The sequence below is a fragment of the Homarus americanus genome, unplaced genomic scaffold, assembly GCF_018991925.1.
Source record: "Homarus americanus isolate GMGI-L3 unplaced genomic scaffold, GMGI_Hamer_2.0 scaffold23578, whole genome shotgun sequence".
Classification (NCBI taxonomy): domain Eukaryota; kingdom Metazoa; phylum Arthropoda; class Malacostraca; order Decapoda; family Nephropidae; genus Homarus; species Homarus americanus.
Genome location: NW_024733231.1, coordinates 8,425,998 through 8,446,488, shown reverse-complemented (window position 1 = coordinate 8,446,488; position 20,491 = coordinate 8,425,998). Strand labels below are relative to the sequence as shown.

The 20,491-nt window shown below is 40.5% G+C and overlaps 3 protein-coding genes and 1 long non-coding RNA gene across 6 annotated transcripts; all 4 read right to left on the bottom strand.

Annotated features, from left to right (window-relative positions):
• Nucleotides 1-996: 996 nt before the first annotated feature.
• Nucleotides 997-16,698, bottom strand: LOC121869700 (pro-resilin-like). 3 transcript variants are annotated; one of them, XM_042371255.1, is made up of 4 exons: nucleotides 16,661-16,698; nucleotides 16,114-16,188; nucleotides 15,731-16,005; nucleotides 997-1,236 (listed from the first exon to the last, which is right to left on the bottom strand). In XM_042371255.1, the coding sequence occupies exons 1-4, from the start codon at nucleotides 16,670-16,672 to the stop codon at nucleotides 1,149-1,151; spliced, it is 450 nt and encodes a 149-aa protein (XP_042227189.1). In that variant the 5' UTR covers nucleotides 16,673-16,698; the 3' UTR covers nucleotides 997-1,148. The 3 variants fall into 3 exon arrangements, with proteins under 3 accessions (XP_042227189.1, XP_042227190.1, XP_042227188.1); XM_042371256.1 differs by lacking the exon at nucleotides 997-1,236 and adding an exon at nucleotides 1,243-1,357 and having other exon boundaries at nucleotides 15,852-16,005; XM_042371254.1 differs by lacking the exon at nucleotides 997-1,236 and adding an exon at nucleotides 15,356-15,693 and having other exon boundaries at nucleotides 15,724-16,005.
• Nucleotides 1,365-1,981, bottom strand: LOC121869703. The gene is made up of 3 exons (XR_006089578.1): nucleotides 1,951-1,981; nucleotides 1,627-1,704; nucleotides 1,365-1,470 (listed from the first exon to the last, which is right to left on the bottom strand). It is a non-coding gene; the product is annotated as an uncharacterized LOC121869703 (long non-coding RNA).
• On the bottom strand, nucleotides 3,281-4,473 carry LOC121869698 (cuticle protein 21-like). The gene is made up of 3 exons (XM_042371251.1): nucleotides 4,383-4,473; nucleotides 4,093-4,167; nucleotides 3,281-3,935 (listed from the first exon to the last, which is right to left on the bottom strand). The coding sequence occupies exons 1-3, from the start codon at nucleotides 4,392-4,394 to the stop codon at nucleotides 3,570-3,572; spliced, it is 453 nt and encodes a 150-aa protein (XP_042227185.1). The 5' UTR covers nucleotides 4,395-4,473; the 3' UTR covers nucleotides 3,281-3,569.
• LOC121869699 (cuticle protein 21-like) lies at nucleotides 6,546-7,735 on the bottom strand. The gene is made up of 3 exons (XM_042371252.1): nucleotides 7,652-7,735; nucleotides 7,345-7,419; nucleotides 6,546-7,189 (listed from the first exon to the last, which is right to left on the bottom strand). The coding sequence occupies exons 1-3, from the start codon at nucleotides 7,661-7,663 to the stop codon at nucleotides 6,824-6,826; spliced, it is 453 nt and encodes a 150-aa protein (XP_042227186.1). The 5' UTR covers nucleotides 7,664-7,735; the 3' UTR covers nucleotides 6,546-6,823.
• Nucleotides 16,699-20,491: the final 3,793 nt, after the last annotated feature.

Sequence of the window (20,491 nt, the reverse complement as noted above, 5' to 3'; positions counted from 1 at the left end):
ATTGAACGGTATTGATAGTGGGAGAGATATTGAGTAAAAAATGTCTGAGAGTGAGGGTTGAGTGACAGATAAAGTAATGACTGGAGAGTAGTGGGCGGTAAATACAATGTGTTTGAGGACTTGGGTTAACCTTCATAGTCCAGGATGACACTGATAATCCCCTTCGCCCTTTGTGTTGTTTCACCGGGGATGACCAGCAGCAGTTTTTGTTGGTGGTCAGTAGTGTCTCCAGGTGTGTGTGTGTGTGTGTGTGCTAAACTTGGTAGTGGATAAAGAGCAAGGTCGGGGAAGTCCTTTAGAGAATATTTCAACCCCTGAGCAGACGGGTGGGGCAAAGGGAGGTGAGATCCAAACAGCATTCCAGTGAAGACAAGTAGAAGGCGGCGGTGTAGAAGGTAGAGTCTGTCAACCCTCTAAACGAGCAAGGGTGACTGACGATTAGGTTTTTTATGATTTAAGATTACATGGTGGAGAGTGATGGTTGGTGTTCTTCCTTCTGTTATTATTCAAGATCAATCTGTAGCTAGAGTGATATTGGTGATAGTAGTAATAAGTATACTGATACACTGATATTAGAAATGTTAATGATGGTAATGTTTCAATTGCGTTGACTGTTACTACTATTGCAGATACAAAAAATACTTACTATTGAATTAATGTTATGGTGAATATGAAACCAGGTATTAGGTAGTCCGTATGTCAGTGCATATGTTATGTATCTGAAATACTTTTATAGTTATGTATGGTATTAACCCCATCAGCTTGAGTGATAATAACATTGTCTATTGTTGTTTCATATATATTATGTTCATCAATATTTTTCAACTCATTTTAAAGTGATTAAAGATAAATATATTTCAGAATTCAAAATGCATTCAGTTTATTAAATAAGCACAAATATGAAATACTATTTACAATAAATGATAATCACAATACAAAAACATATGCTGAAAAAGTATAATACAATCTAAGGATAGAAACATTGTCTCAAGAGAAAGTGAGAGCAAAACAGTCTGAGATAAGAATCAAGTTACTTAAAGTACAGTTCTCAGAAACAGATGACTGAGATTGGTGGTAGGATACATTAGTTAAGTGAATGTGCACTATGAGTTGTAGCTCAATGACTTCTTAGGCGGATCGAGCACGAGCTACTGGGGGAAGCCGTATGATCGTCTAGGTGAGGCGTACACGGGAGCCTCCACAGACTCCTCAGACTGGGGTGCGGAGTACCGGGGCCTGGGTGGGGCTTACTCCCTGGACTCTTCAGACTCGGGGTACGGAGCTTCACCCTGGTAGCTGACCTCGGCCACGTAGCCTGAGTCACCATCCACATAGTAAGTCACAGTCTGCAGACGACCATCGGGAAGCTGCACGGTGTACGACCCCTTGGTGTTGTCGTCCCCACGGTCCTCCTGGTGGGCGAAGTTGCTGCTAGAGTAGCCGTCCTGCACGTTCCATTCATAGCCATACCTGTACACCATTGTCATATAGTTAATTATTAATTATCCAATGTTAATTTATATCCATTGCAAAGAAAAGGCAATAGTTTTTATACTGATATACTCAATAAATTATTCGGCAGAACGCAAATTCATTTATACGGAAAATATCCCTCTTAGGACCTACCTGGGGAGGGGGACCATACAAAGTGGGAATATCATCCGCGACAGCCACCACCACAACCACACCCAGTAGAAACAGTACCTAGATAACTTCAGAACGCTGGCTAAATTATTAAGTTCCATACACCATTCATAAGATTTCCTCTTTAATGCTTCCGAAGATGCATGAATCCGAATTACTTTTATGCTCAAGGTAATGTACGTTAATTATGATCAAGTTTTCAGTTCGCTATATAGTGCATTATAAATATTATGAAAAAAAACGAGCAAAAGAGGCTCATGCAGATAACACTCTTCCACATTAGTTACAAGAGAGAGGGAGAGTTACCTTTGTGTTCATGTTGTAGTACTGATTAAGACTAACGTTACTACCTGGCCGCTCCTCTTACTTATATCTGACGGGAGGAACACTGGAGGGTATATTTTTCCTTTGGTTGTGGTTTGTTACTCAACTTTTATAATTATACTCTTGTGCTGAGGAAATTTCACAAAACTTAAACACGTACTTTTATTGGCTGCAAGGGCGCACATTATACAAGACTCCATGTATAAATAACTATTGAGACGTTAACACCGTGAGAGATAGAGTGTGAGTGAAGGAGACTGATGCTTAGAGATTAATAATAATAATAATAATGGCCATGACTGCGCTCAAGCACGGTGCCAACTCATATGTGGTGCCTATTTCAAAGCCGCCACTGACCTCTAACCTGTTAACCATAAAACCACAGTTGCTGCAGGCGCTGTGGTCATAAAAGTTTGACTCCAGGTATAAACACTGTATCAAATCCAGTTTTTAATGTGTTTCTGTAATCATATTTATATTACGGGTCGGATGTTAACTTGTCCTTTGAGCTTTGGACCGTAAAACAGCAGCCCAGGAGACTGTCGTGGTTAAGATGTGTCACTAGTGAAACTCTTTGCGTTCTTGAGCTAAATTATGGACAAATCTCGGGGTTTTTATTCTAAGCTGTGACCTTTTTTACCTTTAACCATTGAAACTGAATATATACAAGGACAAGGAACTGTTACACTGACCATACGAGCTACATATAAACATTGTGATTCGTCCTGTACCCGACTGTTATCTATGTATCAAGGGCTACACATAGTCTACCTGGGTTGTTTTATCCCGAATCAGCAGGGGTGTGTAGACCGCTCCAGTCATCGTGTATGTATCCTTAAGAGGTGGACGAGAGATATAATATCCCTTAAATAGTTAGTCAATTGTGGTAAAAGTTTGTATCTGATTATTTCAACTTTAGGATTAATGGTATTTGTATATCTTTAGCGAATTTGACTTTAAGCTAACTTATACAAATAAACTGGGACCTTGACATTTATCTTTTGACTCGACCAAAAAAAAAACAGTTATGTAAAGTCATGGTGATTAAAGAGCCAAGTATAAACACTGTATACTTTTTGTGTAAGCTAGTTTACACTTAGACGCACAATGATGGTAACAAGAGAAAAGAAACAGAGAAAACAATATATTTCCCCCAGAAGGGTTGACATAATTACTACTCAACTCACGCATCACCATCGGCAAAATTCGTTGTAAAAATATTTTATATTACTGTGGCTGTCGAGAAATATATATTCATGTTTGTTTTAACGTTCTGTGTCATATTAATTAGGTTTAATTGGAAAATACAATGTTCATTCTTCATAATTTATTCAGTTTAATAAATATTCACAGTAAGATAATGGTACATATAATAGTAGAGAAATTTCACTCGAGAAAGTGCAATACAGATTAAAGAAAGAAGAGAATATTATCTCCATCTGAAGAAAGTAAGAGATAAATTCTGAGAAATTCTTAAAGATATTTGAAGTTGGAGATAAACATAATTTGGAATAATTTACAAAAATTTCATGACTGAAAATAGTCTTAGGAAACAATGGTGTTAAAACATGTATAGTCGTATGTCCTCTTTCGTGAACGAGTTACTGAGGGGCACCGTATGATCGCCTGGGTGGAGAGTACACGGGAGCCTCCACAGATTCCTCAGACTGGGGGGCGGAGTACCGGGGCCTGGGTGGGGCGTACTCCCTGGACTCTTCAGACTCGGGGTACTGAGCCTCACCCTGGTAGCTGACCTCGGCCACGTAGCCTGAGTCACCGTCCACGTAGTATGTAACAGTCTGCAGACGACCGTCGGGAAGCTGCACGGTGTACGACCCCTTGGTGTTGTCGTCTTCACGGTCCTCCTGGTGGGCGAAGTCATTGCCAGAGTAGCTGTCCTGCACGTTCCAGTTGTAGACATACTTTGGGGGATCAGACTCCTCCTCAGATGAGGCGTACCTGGATACCTGTACACCATTGTCAAACAGTATAAGTACATACCCGTAATAGAAAACTTATTTATAATCTTCGTAAATAAAATATATCAATTCGTGTTACTGCAACTATTAAATTCAGGTGTACTCATAACGCTGTATTCAAAAAAATAGTTTTCCAAAGGCCTACCTGGGGAGGTGGACCATAGGAGGTAGGAAGCTTGTCTGCGGCAACCACCGCCACCAGACCCAGGAGGAAGATGACCTATAAAGAAAAATGAATTAAGATTTTTTACAAAACTTATTGAAACATACAGTATATCATAGTTGGTTGTAGATGCATTTCCTAACTTATGACCATGAAATAGTTATGTTTATATAGCGTCTGTTGTAACCACTTTAAGAAACCAGTGAACTGACGAATATCACACAGAAACCACAGGCTAGGCCCAGTGGTGATTAAGACAGAGGGAGAGTTACCTTAGCGTTCATGGTGTAGTAGTAATTGAGACTGATGCTACTACCTGGCTGCTCCCCTTATATATACCTGGAGGAAAGGGCGTTGTGGGACAAGTTTTTTACCTAGTAAAGGATCGTTACGAAACCTATGTACTTTTATGTCTTGCAGGTCCTCGGAAAACTTTAAGGGGCACTTTCATTTATTTCAAGGGCGTATAGGTTGACGAAGGATGCCCCAGGTGTGTGTGTGTGTGTGTGTTGCCACGGATATGAGCTATGTTGTGTCTCTAAAAAATAACCCCAGGCAACACGGAATACCCCAGTTAGTATTTCTAATAAACCAAATGACATGAGAATATAGCAAATGTAGATATTTATAGACATAATTCACATATTAATGTTAATGAAGCAGTAATAGTTACAGTATAGCCATTAATGTTCGTGACCATGATAACGAGGTGATTCCGTCTGAGTCACTCCACCAATGGCAAGGTCGTGCTGCCAACAAAAACTGTGGTATCATCTATGGTGGGTGAGAGGAGACCGCCACATGGGTTACCAGAACCAAGATCATATTACCTTCTATAAGTGTTGCTGGTGACCTTTTGCTCCGTTTTGCCTCACGATATGAAATTTTTATTGAGGAACAAATTATCCAATCAGGTGGCTATAATTTATCGTTAAAAGCTTTATAAATTTGAGCAATGTTAAGAAATGCGGTGTGAAATGTCTCAGGAACTAATACGAACACTAACGAAAGATATTATGGGATTTTACGTACAAACATTTACCATCATACAACTCAGGAGAAGAGACATAGTTGTGAGGATGATGATAGAATGTTATACGTCATAGATGTTGTCATACTAGAGGTGAAAAAATGGAGAAAAATTAGCGGGGGGAAGATAGAGACATACCAAGAGCTGTGTAGAGGCTAAATGAATGAATAGGGACAAATTCACATAAGAGTTAGTAGTGAAAATCACCCGTATCCTACTATACCTGGTGCCACTACCTGACACCACCTAGCTGTTAACCCGAGACAGGTAAAGGTGAGTTCTTGATAGATCAGGTCGAGGAACCATCCCAAAATATAAGATAAACTTCCAATGTGACTATCCAGTGTGACTATCCAAGCACAGTGTAGATGGAAGATTATAATTAGACAATATTCCAGCGAGGTGCCAACTGAAGCCGGAAGGTGACGTTGATCTCTGACTTGTTAGCCCATCTGAAGGTTGTCGTGGTGATTATATTTACCAGGTGTAATATAAACACAGCAGTTATTTCCCTGTTCGGGTTATTCCGTGGACATAATTACACCTTTTGTCTTTACAAGTACAGCAAATAATGTAGTTGTCGTGTGAAATATTACTCATCCTGTATATGCTCAATATTTTTGTCGGGTCTGGCAAGGTGCTGCAGATAAACGTCCATCAGTAGGGTCTTGCCTCCATCACCGCTGCAACCTTGATCAATGTCATTTTGGTCTAATTGGCTGCCGTAGTGAACTTGACTGTTGAAATGGAAATTGAATCTTTCAGTTGTTAAGTCATACTTCAAAACTGTGAGCTTAACCTTTGACCTTCGCAACTAAAATGCGTATACAGTATGTCTTAGGAGTATCTACGTCAGGTATTAACAGCGAAGCTCTTCCCATTTGTGATTTATATTAGACACATCGGTAGTCTATATACATTTGCTACAGAGGTATTACAAAACAGCGAGCGTCACCATGTATGTCTCGACCTATTCCATCTTCCGTGTGACCTTTGTTGCTCTTGAAGGGGCTGACGGGTGTTCTTAGACTTGGTGGGAAATTTAGGCCTCTTAAGTTCGGACGAATTTGGCGTCCAGAAGTGTATCAAGTATTCGATTTAAAGGAAACTTGTATACGCTGATTCTAGTTTAAGATTGTTGTTACCTTAAATTAGAAGCGGCCCTTGAGGTATACAGATGAGCAGAAGCTGAGTATGAACATTGTAGCTCTTTCCAGTCATGTGTTAACCTGTTGACATATTTGATTAGCTACACACATCATCTTTACTCCTGCGACCTTCAGCGTGAGTGATGGTGATGAAAATAATTTATACATTTTTGTACTATAGTAGAAGTTTCATATGGCAGTTTGTTTATGTTTTAAAAGGACAAGTTTCTGGGTTAAGTAAAGATAAAGCCTTAACATTCAAATTCTCTTAGTTTAATAAATAATCATATATCATACAGAGGTATTTCCAATATACAGTATGATGATAACCTTACATAAATGTCATACACATAAATATGATACAAACTGGGGAAAGATAGATTATTTGTAACTGAGGAATGTGGGAGATACGGAGTCAAAGACGCTCTTTAAGTTATTAGAAGAAGAATTTGACATTAGCAGTAGGATACACTAGTAAAAGTGCATACGTGTTGTGAGTTACAGTTGTGTGACTTCGAAGGTGGGTCGTGACGAGTTACTGAGGGGCACCGTATGATCGCCTGGGTGGAGAGTACACGGGAGCCTCCACAGATTCCTCAGACTGGGGGGCGGAGTACTGGGGCCTGGGTGGGGCGTACTCCCTGGACTCTTCAGATTCGGGGTACTGAGCCTCACCCTGGTAGCTGACCTCGGCCACGTAGCCTGAGTCACCGTCCACGTAGTAAGTTACAGTCTGCAGACGACCGTCGGGAAGCTGCACGGTGTACGACCCCTTGGTGTTGTCGTCTTCACGGTCCTCCTGGTGGGCGAAGTCGTTGCCGGTGTCGCCGTCCTGCACGTTAAAGTTGTATCCATACTTGGGGGGCTCAGACTCCTCCTCAGATGAGGCGTACCTGGATACCTATACACCATTGTCAAATAGTAGTATTAATTGTGCATTATTAATTTATTGCCGCAAAATGTATATCAACACAATATCGTTATTACTATCAAGTTCAGTAAGTTCTTCGGTGGAACGCAAATTACAGACAAAATAAGTGACCTCCTAACACCTACCTGGGCAGGTGGACCATAGGAGGTCGGGAGCTTGTCGGCAGCAACCACCGCCACCAGACCCAGGAGAAACAGTACCTAGAAAACAAACACATATAAATCACTGTAGAATGATTGCCAACATACAATAGATCATTCATAAATTGTCCTAAAAATCATTCTATGCATTTAACATGAATAACCATAATAAACGATTTTCACTTAGCATAAAACCGACTATGCAACTAACTTGAGAAACTGTGGTACTGATGTCACTCATATAAATATTAGTCATTATTTATATAACTTAGAGAAGGAGAGGGAGAGTTACCTTGGCGTTCATTGTGTAGTAGTGATGAAGACTGCTGGTACTGCCTGGCCGCTCCTCTTATATATACTGTACGGTACCTGAAGGGAGGGGCGTTGTGAGACAGGGTCGTTACGAAACCTATGTTATGTGATTCTTGCAGGTCCTCACAGAAATTTAAGGGGCACTTTCATTTACTGTAATATCCTTGTCAGTGATAGCCGTATTTACTTTATTTGATGTATATAGGCCTAATGTTGGGTAAGATACGGCCATCACAATAAATTCTACAGTAATAATATAAATACATGTAGTTTTTAGGTGATTTGTGGCTAATGTTACGTGGACAGCGAGAGAACGTAGCGTCATCAATATTATCATTATGCAGTTCACCTTGGGACGTGGTATAATCTGGGTCAAGTAAGGTACATAGTTTGGTGATGCTCCACACTGCCACTGTACTGAGTCCTCTCTACACCAGCTGCCCCTCCCTCTCCCTCTCCCTCTCCCCTACTAAAGTCTCCTCCTGGTTTTTTTTTTCACTAATCTTTCATAAATTCGTTGCTTGATCACTTGATTTGTCTTGGAGCATTTCCTTCCATATGAATGATAGTTAATACCACATACAGCTAATATATAATTATAAATGCGTTAATAACCAGTAAGTATTCTTGTGAAGGTGACAAAGTGATACAAATTTGGTACGCAAGTACAGCATGCAGGTAATACAACAACCAATCCGCACCAGGTACTAGATCACACACACACACACACACACACACACACACATACGTAAAATATTACTTCATATTGGTACAAAGTTGAAAAAGATGGCTCCTTTATAACGTATTACTGCTATTGACATTCCATTTATTATTGATAACACGATCCTCGCCTTAATGTTCGGGTTACTACAGTACTGATGATGGGAATGGTCGATGGGTTACTATTACTCCTGTGGTGGTAATAGTGATACTGTAGGTTATGGTGGTGGTGGTGACTTAGATCTTGTTGGTGATAGTGAGCCTGGTGATGGTGATGGCTTAAGATACAGACTGATCATATCGCCAATACTCTTACAGAAGGCGCTGCTGGCTCCATTATACAGTAAGTCGTGTACTGTATCTCCTCTGTAGTCTTGTAACTCACTCCAGATACGTCCTGTGTGTGTGTCACGTTATACCAGCATGTTGCAGTAGTGATCATAAAGGACAGAAAGTTCATGAAAAAACCCTACATGTCCTTCATGTTTTATTATAGCCCAGAACAAGTGTGTGTGGGACGTTGTGGAAACCCGTCCGTGTCCGTAAAATCCTTGTTCGTAAAACCCGTGTCCGTAAAACCTGTATCCGTAAAATCCGTGTCCGTATAAATTCGTGTCCGTATAAATCCGTGTCTGTAAAATCCGTGTCCTACCCTTCATATGACTGTGACAGCTCTTGAGTGGATGGACAGACTGTCTTGAAAATTAGCAGGAACGAATTTCAATCAAATTTAATTAAAAATCCGAAGAAAAAATATGCTAGACTTAAGATTGGTTGTAAGAACTATGAGTAACATCACCCTTGATTAAGATCAGTGAAGCATTGTACTGAATCTTTTGTGATGCAAATATGAAAATAAACTATTATCAGTTTATTGAAGCATGAATTGAGAAGAATTCAAGAATAATCACCATCCCTTGAAAAAAATAATATACAACTGAAAGATAATATTTAGTAAGTCCTTATGAAGTGCCGTTACATGTATAGTGATGAAACCTTGGTGGGGGGGGGGGACGTGGTGATTATCAGATATAATTAGGAACCGTGAAAAGACATTTTGACTCGGTTGTCGAAAGGGAATAAAGTTTAAAATATAAAGATTCTGGGGAAAGTATTCTATATATCGTTGTTGGAGAGACACGGGACGACTGTCAGATGTGATGAAGGTATCTAAGACAAGACTGTGATCCATTTGCGGTTGCATGAAGAAACACGATAAATGGTTTAAGTGGGCCATATATAAGGTCAAATGGACCCGAGGCGCCCACCACAAAATGTCATACATACTTTTCTTGACCTTACTAAATGTCAGGGAGGCACTGAACAACAGCCTTCAGCTTTCTATTGACAGCAAAGCCAAGATCAGCATCACTAGTGCCTGGTGACTGTTGATGGTGATCTGTCGGGGCCACTTCACCAAGAGCCAAGATCACCATCACTAATATCTGGTGACTGTTGATAGTGAACTGTCGGGGCCACTTCACCAGGATCGAGATTTTCAAAGAGTTTCACCAATATTTTTTCTTATCTGGAAGGAGTTTCAGAAAAGGTCCATTTAAGGTGAGTCCCAGTACGATCTCGCAGCTCTTTTGATCTCAACTTTGTGTCTTAGTTTAAATGGCTCATGTATGCGTTCTTGTACCTCCAGTTCAAAAAGGATTTTAATATACGAACCTTTGATAATCTTCCTTCTGGTGAATATTATGATAATCTAACTCTAATTCTAATGCATTCTTGTTCTGTTATTTACTTTTCAAACTTTAGATAAATCTCAACAATTCAAATCAGATCGATATTTGCTACCCAAGACATAAATAACATCCACCAGTTAGGTCAGTTCAAGTAGACTTTGGAATCACTAATCACAGTCAAAACATAGTAGCCAATACGACACTCTGCCCCCCCCTCCCTGCCTGCTCCCTGCCTCCCTCCCTGCCTGCTCCCTGAGACATTGTGATTTGGAGGGAAGGAGGGAGGAAGGGAGCCGGCTGGGAGGGAGAGTTAGCTCACTGAAGTATATAAGTCACTATAATCACTCTTATTCGGCCTCTACCTCTATAATTATTGTCAACTGATGCTACTGAGCCGGTAGGAACGGCTAGGGGTACCATATTACCTGTAGGAACGGCTAGGGGAACCATATTACTGGTAGGAACGGCTAGGGGTACCATATTACCTGTAGGAACGGCTAGGGGAACCATATTACCGGGAGGAACGACCGGGAAGAACCACACCACATCTATATATATTCAATAACACTCACAAACAACTCTCACATTATACTTACAACATTTCAATTATAATGTTTTTCTTCAATTAACTGCAATACACATACTAAGTCAAGGCCTCTCCATTTAATAGTTTTTCATAATCCAATTTGTGTTAAGAACGAAATCATATAATATACAACGCAACACATTTATATACAGTCAAAAATGAATTTGGTTTGGTGTTGTTTTCGTTAGTGTGGGTTGTAAAGGTTACCACAGCAGCTGGACACTATCTATGTCTCTCACAGATCAACCAAAACAAACTATCATTTCTCCTTGACCTTTATTTAGATGTACAGTCAAAGTAGAATATATTTGTGATAATGGTAACAATCTCTTTGACGACGATAATAATAATAATAATAATAATAATAATAATAATAATAATAATAATAATAATAATAATAATAATAATAATAATAATAATAATAATAATAATAATAATAATAATAATAATAACAGAATATGTCCAGTTTCATCGGCTATGTTATCGTGCATGAAATAAAGGATCTTCACTTAAAGAAGCTTCCAATAGTAAACTTAGAGCCAGTACTAGGTTAGGTTATCTAGTACACCCAGAAATATGTAAGACACAACTCAAGGCAGCAGACAAGTTTACCTGTCGTCACATATCACATACACAGGTTGAGATAAAACAGGTGTGTTTCCACTTATGGTCCAGGTATTTGTGAGCCAGATAGGTTAGGTTAGGCTAGGTACAAGTCTGTGTGGATTAATGAGTCTCGGGATCGGATATCACTCGCACTTTCCCCTCAGTAAGGATGTGAGCTCAACCAGTAGACTCCTAAAGCCAGGGTGATAATCTTACCCCCATGGTGCTCGTGTACCTGTATACTACATAACATTAATAGTGAATTTAATCTACCAGAAATGTTGTTTTAGCACTGGCTGTAGTGTTTGTTTTAGTATTTGTTTTATGAATAACCCATTTTAAACCTGTTTGCAAGAGGATTAATTTCATTACATTTAACTTACAATACACAGGTAGGTAGCTCAGGTGTTTATTTGACCAATACACTGTAACTAATGGTATATTTTTTCTCTTGCAGGATGGCGTCAATACATTTCAGTAAAAGGTAAGCAACACTAATATTATTTGTTATGTTATACAGTACATAAATAATTAGTGGTGAATTTATATAAAAGCCAGCGTAACCGAATTACTAAAACTATCATACAAGTGTGTGTGTGTGTGTGTGTGTGTGTGTATGTGTAGAGAGAGAGAGAGAGAAGGCTACAGTAGGCGATGGGAAATTCACAACACATAAGAGTCAATCAGGTTGTGATGGTCGACGCTGGACAAATATTACATAAACTCTCCCCACGTGAGTCTCAGGCACGACAATTAACACTTAAAACACCAACGTTACAAACACATTCTGACCCAAGCAATTAAAATATTTATGACATCGTAAATGTATGATTCTGTTTACTGTCATAAACTCAAGGAAACTGTTTAATGTTGACAGATTTTCCGATGTTCTTTGTTATGTAATTTTCTGGTGAACTTTTGGTTCACGGTTACCTTCCTGAGGGCGTCCCAGCTGGCCCAATTAGGGAGATAAGGATTCCTTTTGCTCGACCTTGCTGCCTTAGTCACGACGCCGACTTTCCCAGCCGTGTTTTGTGTTTCGCCTGGACTGACTCTGTGATTTATATATATATGATTAATATTGACTTACGGGAAACTTGGGCAGTCAAGTATAAACATCCTCAAGTATTGCTGACTTTCAACATCAAACACAGCAGCGTTAGGAGGCAAGTCGTGAGGTGGAAAGTAAGAAGGGGAGAGATGTGGCGTCGGGAAGGGCGGAGGAGTGGCTCCTCTGATGTCTTTATGATGGACCCTAAAATACAGCAAAAAAGTGACCAGCAAGATCATAGGTTTACTATATAGTGGGACAGCTGGTTAGTCTGACCACAGTTGACCCTCAGCTGAGTTAACACCATGAACACTAAGGTAAGCTTCGTGGTGGCTGGACAGAGGAAAATAGAAGAGTAGACTTGAATAAAAATACCTCTTACCGTTGTAGCTCATGACAAAGTTACCTGGAGTGACATCAAATATTAATTGGAATGAGAAGTCAGATCAGTTGTTTACAGTTCGCAAAACATAATGAATTATGATTGGCAAAGTTATGTTACACTTAATTGTCATTAACACACCGATGGGCAAAACTAAAAATGATTTTATTATTAACAAAGTTACGCTTATACTGACTCTCCTGTACAATAATCACTCTGAACTACCAAATATTGACAATAATTTTGTTTTCTGTTCTTCACCAAGGATCTTCAAGGCAGTAAGCTCCTGAATATTTTCATTTCATACACTTGCCTGTAATTTAACATTAAGCACAAATTCTCGTGCTTTAGGTTCTTCTCCTGCTGGGTGTGGTGGCGGTGGCTGCCGCAACCAGACTCCCAGCTTACTCCTACAACGTCCCTCAGGTAAGTCCGTGTACCCCGCCCTTATCATGTTAGTGAAACATAATATGACAGTCGGCTGATAGTAACTGTTACCTGTACCAGTTAGATGATACCTTTTTGTCTTGTCAGGAATCGGAAAAATACTCGGCAGAAGAATCTGAGCCAGCCAAGTATGATTTTACCTACGCTGTAAAGGACGACTACTTCGGCAACGAATTCGGTCACCAAGAGTCTCGTAATGGTGACAACACGTAGGGGTCGTACTACGTGCAGCTTCCCGACGGTCGTCTGCAGACTGTGACTTACTACGTGAACGGTGACTCAGGCTACGTGGCCGAGGTCAAGTACAAGAGTGAGGCTCAGTACCCCGAGTCTGAAGAGTCCAGGGAGTACTCCGACCCCCAGTCTGAGGAGTCTGTGGAGGCTCCCGTGTACGCCCCACCCAGGCCCCGGTACCCCGCCCCTCAGTCTGAGGAGTCTGTGGAGACTCCCGTGTACGCCCCATCACCCAGGCGATTATACGGCTTCCCCCAGTAACTCGCGTACAGTGATCATACACACCCAGTTACCATGACCGCTCTGCCTAGACCAGTCTATAGCTACCACCCCTTCCTGTAGTCACCGCTCTCATGTAAATAACTTTCCTCTCCAAACAAATTATATATCTCCAAAAAATTCCACAAACACCGGAGAAGCTGCTTATCAAATATGAATCTTGTTTCCCTTTATGTACAGAATATTATATATACCATGTATTTATTGAGCTATCGAGCATGTTACAATTTAGTACATAAGCACTGTTTCTTTATCCACTTAATTTTCACTTAAAGTTGCGCCAGCGAAGGTTACTGTATCATCCATTCTCTATGGAAAACGACCCTTCATTCTTGTTCTCGTAAATTAGAAACCAGTAAGTGAAAAGAATAATAATTTATAAATCTACATTACACAAATAATATAAATATTATACTCGGGGGATAAGTCTTAGAAGTTAAAGCACTGATTCTTCTATTATGATTAGTGTAGTTATTATTATTATCTTTTACAATTATTATTATTAGTAGTAGTCAAATTATTAAAGATAAGTATTACAAGGAGAATTAGTTTGAATGGACAGCTAATTAAATGTCAAATGAATATTATACTTTGTGGTAACAGACGTGTGTGAGAGGTAGAGACAGTGGCCACTTATTCCTATGACCTGATAACTCTGATTTACTCCTGTGACCTGATAACTCTGATTTACTCCTGTGACCTGATAACTATGACACGAGTAGAAATTGATTTTAAATTCACCGGTGAATGTTAATATTCCTTGATGAATATAAGAGATATTTAAATATATACAGGTGTGAAAGTTGATATTACTCTGAATAATTAGACACCTTTCACTATATCTTAGTTTCTGCACTAGACAACACATTTTATATTTTAATGAAGGCTCCAATACAGTGAGTTGAAGCATAACTGTAGAAGTTCTGGTCTTGAATCTAGTTGCTTTTAAATTTCATAATTATGTTGGGATTTTTACGATCGAAATTACTCTGCTTCGTTCTATATCTTCTTTTGTGGATAATGGTTAACTTTCTAGGTTAGGTTAAGTTCGATTATGAAGTTGTCTGGATTAAGATATATTAGGTAAATGACTTGGTTACGTTAGGCTAGGTTTGGTTTGGTTAGTTTAGGTTATATTTTGGCTGAATAACACAACCAAAAATTTACACTCAGATCTCGGAGTAAACAGCAACTTATTTTGTCTCTCTAAATCGTCACTTTACCTCGAGTTTAAAACCGGGTCATCCAGCATTAGTGTTTGTGAAGCTTATGTTGCTTATGTTGCTCATGTTGACGTTATCAGCACCGGTACAGATCATCATGTTGTGAAGTATATTATCTGATATGGCTGTCGTTGTGTTGTGGTGTCTTATCACTTAATCTACATGATGAAGGAGGCAGTATTCATGCTTCAATAAGAGTCTTACTTAATGATCCTTTATAGTTAATCTTGTCACTCATAATTATCTCATTTACGAAAACACAGTGTGGAAGATTCATGTTATACCGACTGTTCATGAACATGATGGAAAGTCTTACTAACCAGAGATTAATTTAAATAATTATACATTCAAATATACAATGAAGTTTGTTTACTTCACCCTCACTTAATGATAAATTATTCAGTCTTGGAGCCATAAGTCTAGCTTAAGATTATTAGCGACAAAAAGGTGTGAGTAAACAGAATGGAGATGCATTAATTATATTTAATATGTTCAATAAATACATTATATATCTCACAGTTTGTACATAAAGCAAAAATGAAATGCATAATCAATTGATAGTTTCTCTGACGGTTGGGGATATTTGTGGAGATATATAATTTGTGAGAACAGTGAAGTTATTTACATGAGAGCGGTGACTACAGGAAGGGGTGGTAGCTATAGACTGGTCTAGGCAGAGCGGTCATGGTAACTGGGTGTGTATGATCACTGTACACGACTTACTGGGGGAAGCTGTATGATCGCCTGGGTGGTGGGGCGTACACGGGAGCCTCCACAGACTCCTCAGACTGGGGGGCGGACTGGGTGGGGCGTATCCACCTCCTCAGACTGGCCCGGGCCCTGGGTGGGGCGTACTCCCTGGACTCTTCAGACTCGGGGTACTGAGCCTCACCCTCGTACTTGACCTCGGCCACGTAGCCTGAGTCACCGTCCACGTAGTAAGTTACAGTCTGCAGACGACCGTCGGGAAGCTGCACGTAGTACGACCCCTTCGTGTTGTCACCATCACGAGACTCTTGGTGCCCGAAGTCGTTGCCGGAGTAGTCGTCCTTTACAGCGTAGTTGAAGTCGTACTTGGCTGGCTCAGATTCTTCTGCCGAGTATTCCTCCGATTCCTGACAAGACAAGACGGTATAATCTAACTGGTACACGTAACAGCTACTATCAGTTGACAGTCAGTTTATGCTTCACTAACACGACAAGGGCGGGATACAATGACTTACCTGAGGGGCGTTGTAGGAGTAAGCTGGGAGTCTGTCTGCGGCAGCCACTGCCACCACACCCAGCAGGAAAAGAACCTAAAGCACGAGAATTCCTATTTAAAGTGAAGTTACAGTTCTGGGCATGAAGTCAAAACATTCCATTTTCATTAGCCATGACAGAAAGTTTATAAGTGTGTTTCATACTGAATGAAACCTTCGCTGATAGAGACAACCCATGTTCCTACATTTTCTAACACTATTGTTCTATAGTAAGGGTCAGCAAATTAATTCATCAACAAGAGGAAACTATCCATCAGTTGGAGTCAGTAAAAGCATCACCTCCGTATTAACAACTCAGTAGATTTGGACAGTTCCCTACAACAGTATATCTCACACATGATATTATGATTACCAGTGTTAAGCATTTTAGTACTTATTTAAATTGTTATTATATTCAATAAATGATGCCATGGAATGTAGACCCGTTGACTCTGCCGAAAATTATATACATGACCGGATACCATTGTCCGTTTTGCGAGGTTCTCTGTCCAGCCACCACGAAGCGTACCTTAGTGTTCATGGTGTTAACTCAGCTGAGGATCAACTGTGGTCAGACTAACCAGCTGTCCCACTATATAGTAAACCTATGACGTCACTGGTCACTTTTTGCTGTATTTTAGGGTCCATCATAAAAACACCAGAGGAGCCACGCTCCCGCCCTTCCCGACGCCATATCAATCTCCTTATTACTTTCCACCTCACGACTTGCCTCTCAACGCTGCTGTGACTATTCTTGAATAATTTTGCATCAGACTGTCAGGGTTTCACTTTAGTCAGTTAATTACCTTCATACATCACATTGTCAGTCCAGGTGAAACACAAAACACGGCTGGGAAAGTCGGCGTCGTGACTAAGGCAGCAAGGTCGAGCAAAAGGAATCCTGATCTTCATAGTTGGGTCAGCTTGGGCGCCCTCAGGAAGGTCATGATCCACGAACTGATGATACCTGCACCTCCTCATACCTCTAGAAACTATGGTATATATTTTCTTTGGATTTGACTTGAGATCTGCTTAAAAATAATGAAAAATTATCGACACACAAAACCATGTCACTTCCTCAAATTAAATATTGTAAATAATATTAGATGGACGTTGTCATAAATATTTTTATTGCTTGGGTCAGAATGTGTTTGTAACGTTGGTGTTTTAAGTGTTAGTTGTCGTGCCTGAGACTCACGTGGGGCGAGTTGGTCATATTTTGTCCAGCCTCGAGCACCACAACCTGATTGACTCTACTTTATGTGTTGTGACTTTCCCATCGCCTAAGGTAGCTTACGCTCTCTTTCTCTACACACACACACACACACACACACACACACACACACACACACACACACACACACACACACATCGCCTTTCATCCGGATCTTTGCCACTGAGGAAATTTGTTTGACCGGACCTTCACAAACATGAATTAAATAACCATGTTCTAAATGGTTTAAACTTAGCTCGATTAACAACGGGGTAACAGAACACCCAATAACAAGTCTGCTACCCGCCTTTCATGACATGACTGATAGTTCTTGTCACATATGAGAATTATCCAAGCGAGGCTCAAGTTCTCAACCCAGTCAATGAACAGTTTAGTCATCTTCGTTTTCAGAGATAACTCATATGATCACTCTCAAACTGTGCACCAGGACGAAGTTTTGGTTAGGTTAGGTTAGGTGTGAAAGAGCCGCCATTAATGACTGGGGGTGAGCAGTCTATTCTCTCTGCTGCCTCACCATCATTGTATTACTGTCACTCATATTATTATTACACACCACTTGACCACATCTCGGTGTTATCAGCTGTCATTGTTGTGTTTGTTTCATAATGTCTGTAATAATTGTAAGTGTGTGTGTGTATGTGTGTGTGTGTGTGTTTTGGAATTACGAGTGTACAGTATATGCTACTCTTCACATACACAAATACAGTATATAAGCACAAGAAACAAACATCACATTACACCCAGCCCCAGAAACTAAACTAACCTAACCCAACCTAGCCTAATCTAACCTAGAAACATATCACGTACACACACACCCAATAATTACCTTAACCTAGCCTAACCACTCGTATCCACATCACTAATACAACAGGAATCCTTCACTGCAGCCAACCAGTCCAGATTGCAACAGAACTAAGACGCTAGTGAGTATCAAATGTGTGGTAAGGTGGCCCAGATGTATTAAAAAGGCCGTATTTGATTACTTAGGCATGAAAATACTTGTTTATAAGACTTGTTTCTCTAACTCGGGTGAACTTCGGTAGGTAAGATTCATGTTAGGTGTTAGGTGTTATGATCGACACATGTTATCCAAACATATGTGGGTCTTATTTGTTGGGCAGATGGATGGATAGACGAACATTTGGGCATGGATGAGATACTATGCCCCCCTTCCCTCCCTCCATCCCTACCCAATAACAGTACCCATCACCCCTCCATCCCCTACTTCTCCCCCAACCAACCCCAGTTCCTCCTTTCAACCCCCGCCAATCCCTCACCCCTCTCCATCACTGGGTAGTCGTTGTGAGGCATAGATATTTAGGTCCGTATTAGGTCTTAGGCATAAAAAGCAAGGTATGTGTGTGTGTGCGTGTGTGTGTATGTGTAATAATCTCAATAAAGCAGCAGGGTGTGTGACCTAGTGGTGCCGCTCTACTGACCCCACCTCCAGCCTCCCTCCTACCCCCAGCCTAACCTCCACTCACTCCCCAATCCACCTTCTTCCACCCACACCTCCACCCACCTCCACACTCAATCCCTAACATCTCCAACCTCACACCCACCTACTCCACACTCACCTGTACCTCCCTCACCATTACACAACACAAACTCCCGGTAATAGTCGTGAATATACCTACACAAGAGGCACTATGAAGGGGTACTTTAGTTTACAGTAGAGTTCTTTGCCACCCATTCTGTCTCCTAGTGTATGTGTATCAACTGTGTCCTCACCGTCGTAAGGTGTATGGGATTAAGTTTTGTGTGTGTGTGTGTGTGTGTGTGTGTGTGTGTGTGTGTGTGTGCAAACTTAAGTAAAAATATCTGTGTAATAAACTACGAATCTTAACCATAAATAAAATTGTAGATATCTTGAAAGTGTTAAGTATTAAGTAATATCTATCCTACAAATCCTAACTTCTAAGTAGCATCTTCTAAGTAAATATTTCCTGTAAGTATTGCAAAAAGGAACACTTCATTTCCTGTAAGAGTTATGAAAGAAGTATCTTTTTCTCTCAGTATTGCAAAAGGAAGATTTGATTTCCTGTCAGTATGAAGAAATAAGTAAGTTTTTATTCGCGTGTTACAAGACAAATACTTCCCTCTAGAGGTACAGTCTAAGCATTAGTATGGAGACCAGCCCCATGGGTGACCCTCATAGGAAAACAAAGTGAACTGGCTCGTGTGGGCGTGAGCTGGTGATTACGCTCGTGTGTGTGTGTGTGTGTGTTCAGTTCAGTTCAGTTTAAATAAATTTGACCCTGCAAGCTTTCGTAGGCGTTTATGCCCTGGAAAGTCTGTGTGCCCTGAGAGCCCTGAGAATGCCTCTATGTATAAGACAGGGGCTCTCTCTCTCTCTCTCTCTCTAACCAACACATTACTATGTTAACTTCACTATACGCTAGAGAAAATTTATTCATTTATTCCACATTAAATATTCAGAGGATTTGATAGGTTAGGTGTGACTACAGACACTTTGCCTCTACAGCTAAATTTGGCGGCCACTTCTGCTGTATCCTGTGCTGTAGTGTGGTGTATGTGGGGGTTGTTTGTGAGTATATGCTGTGTTTGTGATAGTGATGTTTGTATTGAGCTTTTGTTTGCTGTTTGTGTTACTGTTGTTTGTGTTATCTCTCTCTCTCTCTCTCTCTCTCTCTCTCTCTCTCTCTCTCTCTCTCTCTCTCTCTCTCTCTCTCTCTCTCTCTCTCTCTCTCTCTCAAACACATATTACTTTTCTATTCCTCTTTATTGCTTCTCATTTATTGTATTTTTATTGTTTTTCTTTACTCTCGCTAACTCTTTTTCCGTATGAGGTAGGAACAAGGTCAGGCTGTTATCTTCGTCACGGCTGACCTACATACACATACACACACATACACATATACACACACACACACACACACAAGGACGTCCACTCCATGTGTACATATCACTAGGGTGGGGCAGCGGGAAGTTGACCAACACGCACATAATCGAGGCAGCGTTGAGTGAGGGACGTGACTGTCTCTAACTGGGCCGAAAGACTGTCTCTAACTGGGGCGAAACACTGTCTCTAACTGGGGCGAAACACTATCTCTAACTGGGGCGAAAGACTGTCTCTAATTGGGGTGAAACACTGTCTCTAACTGG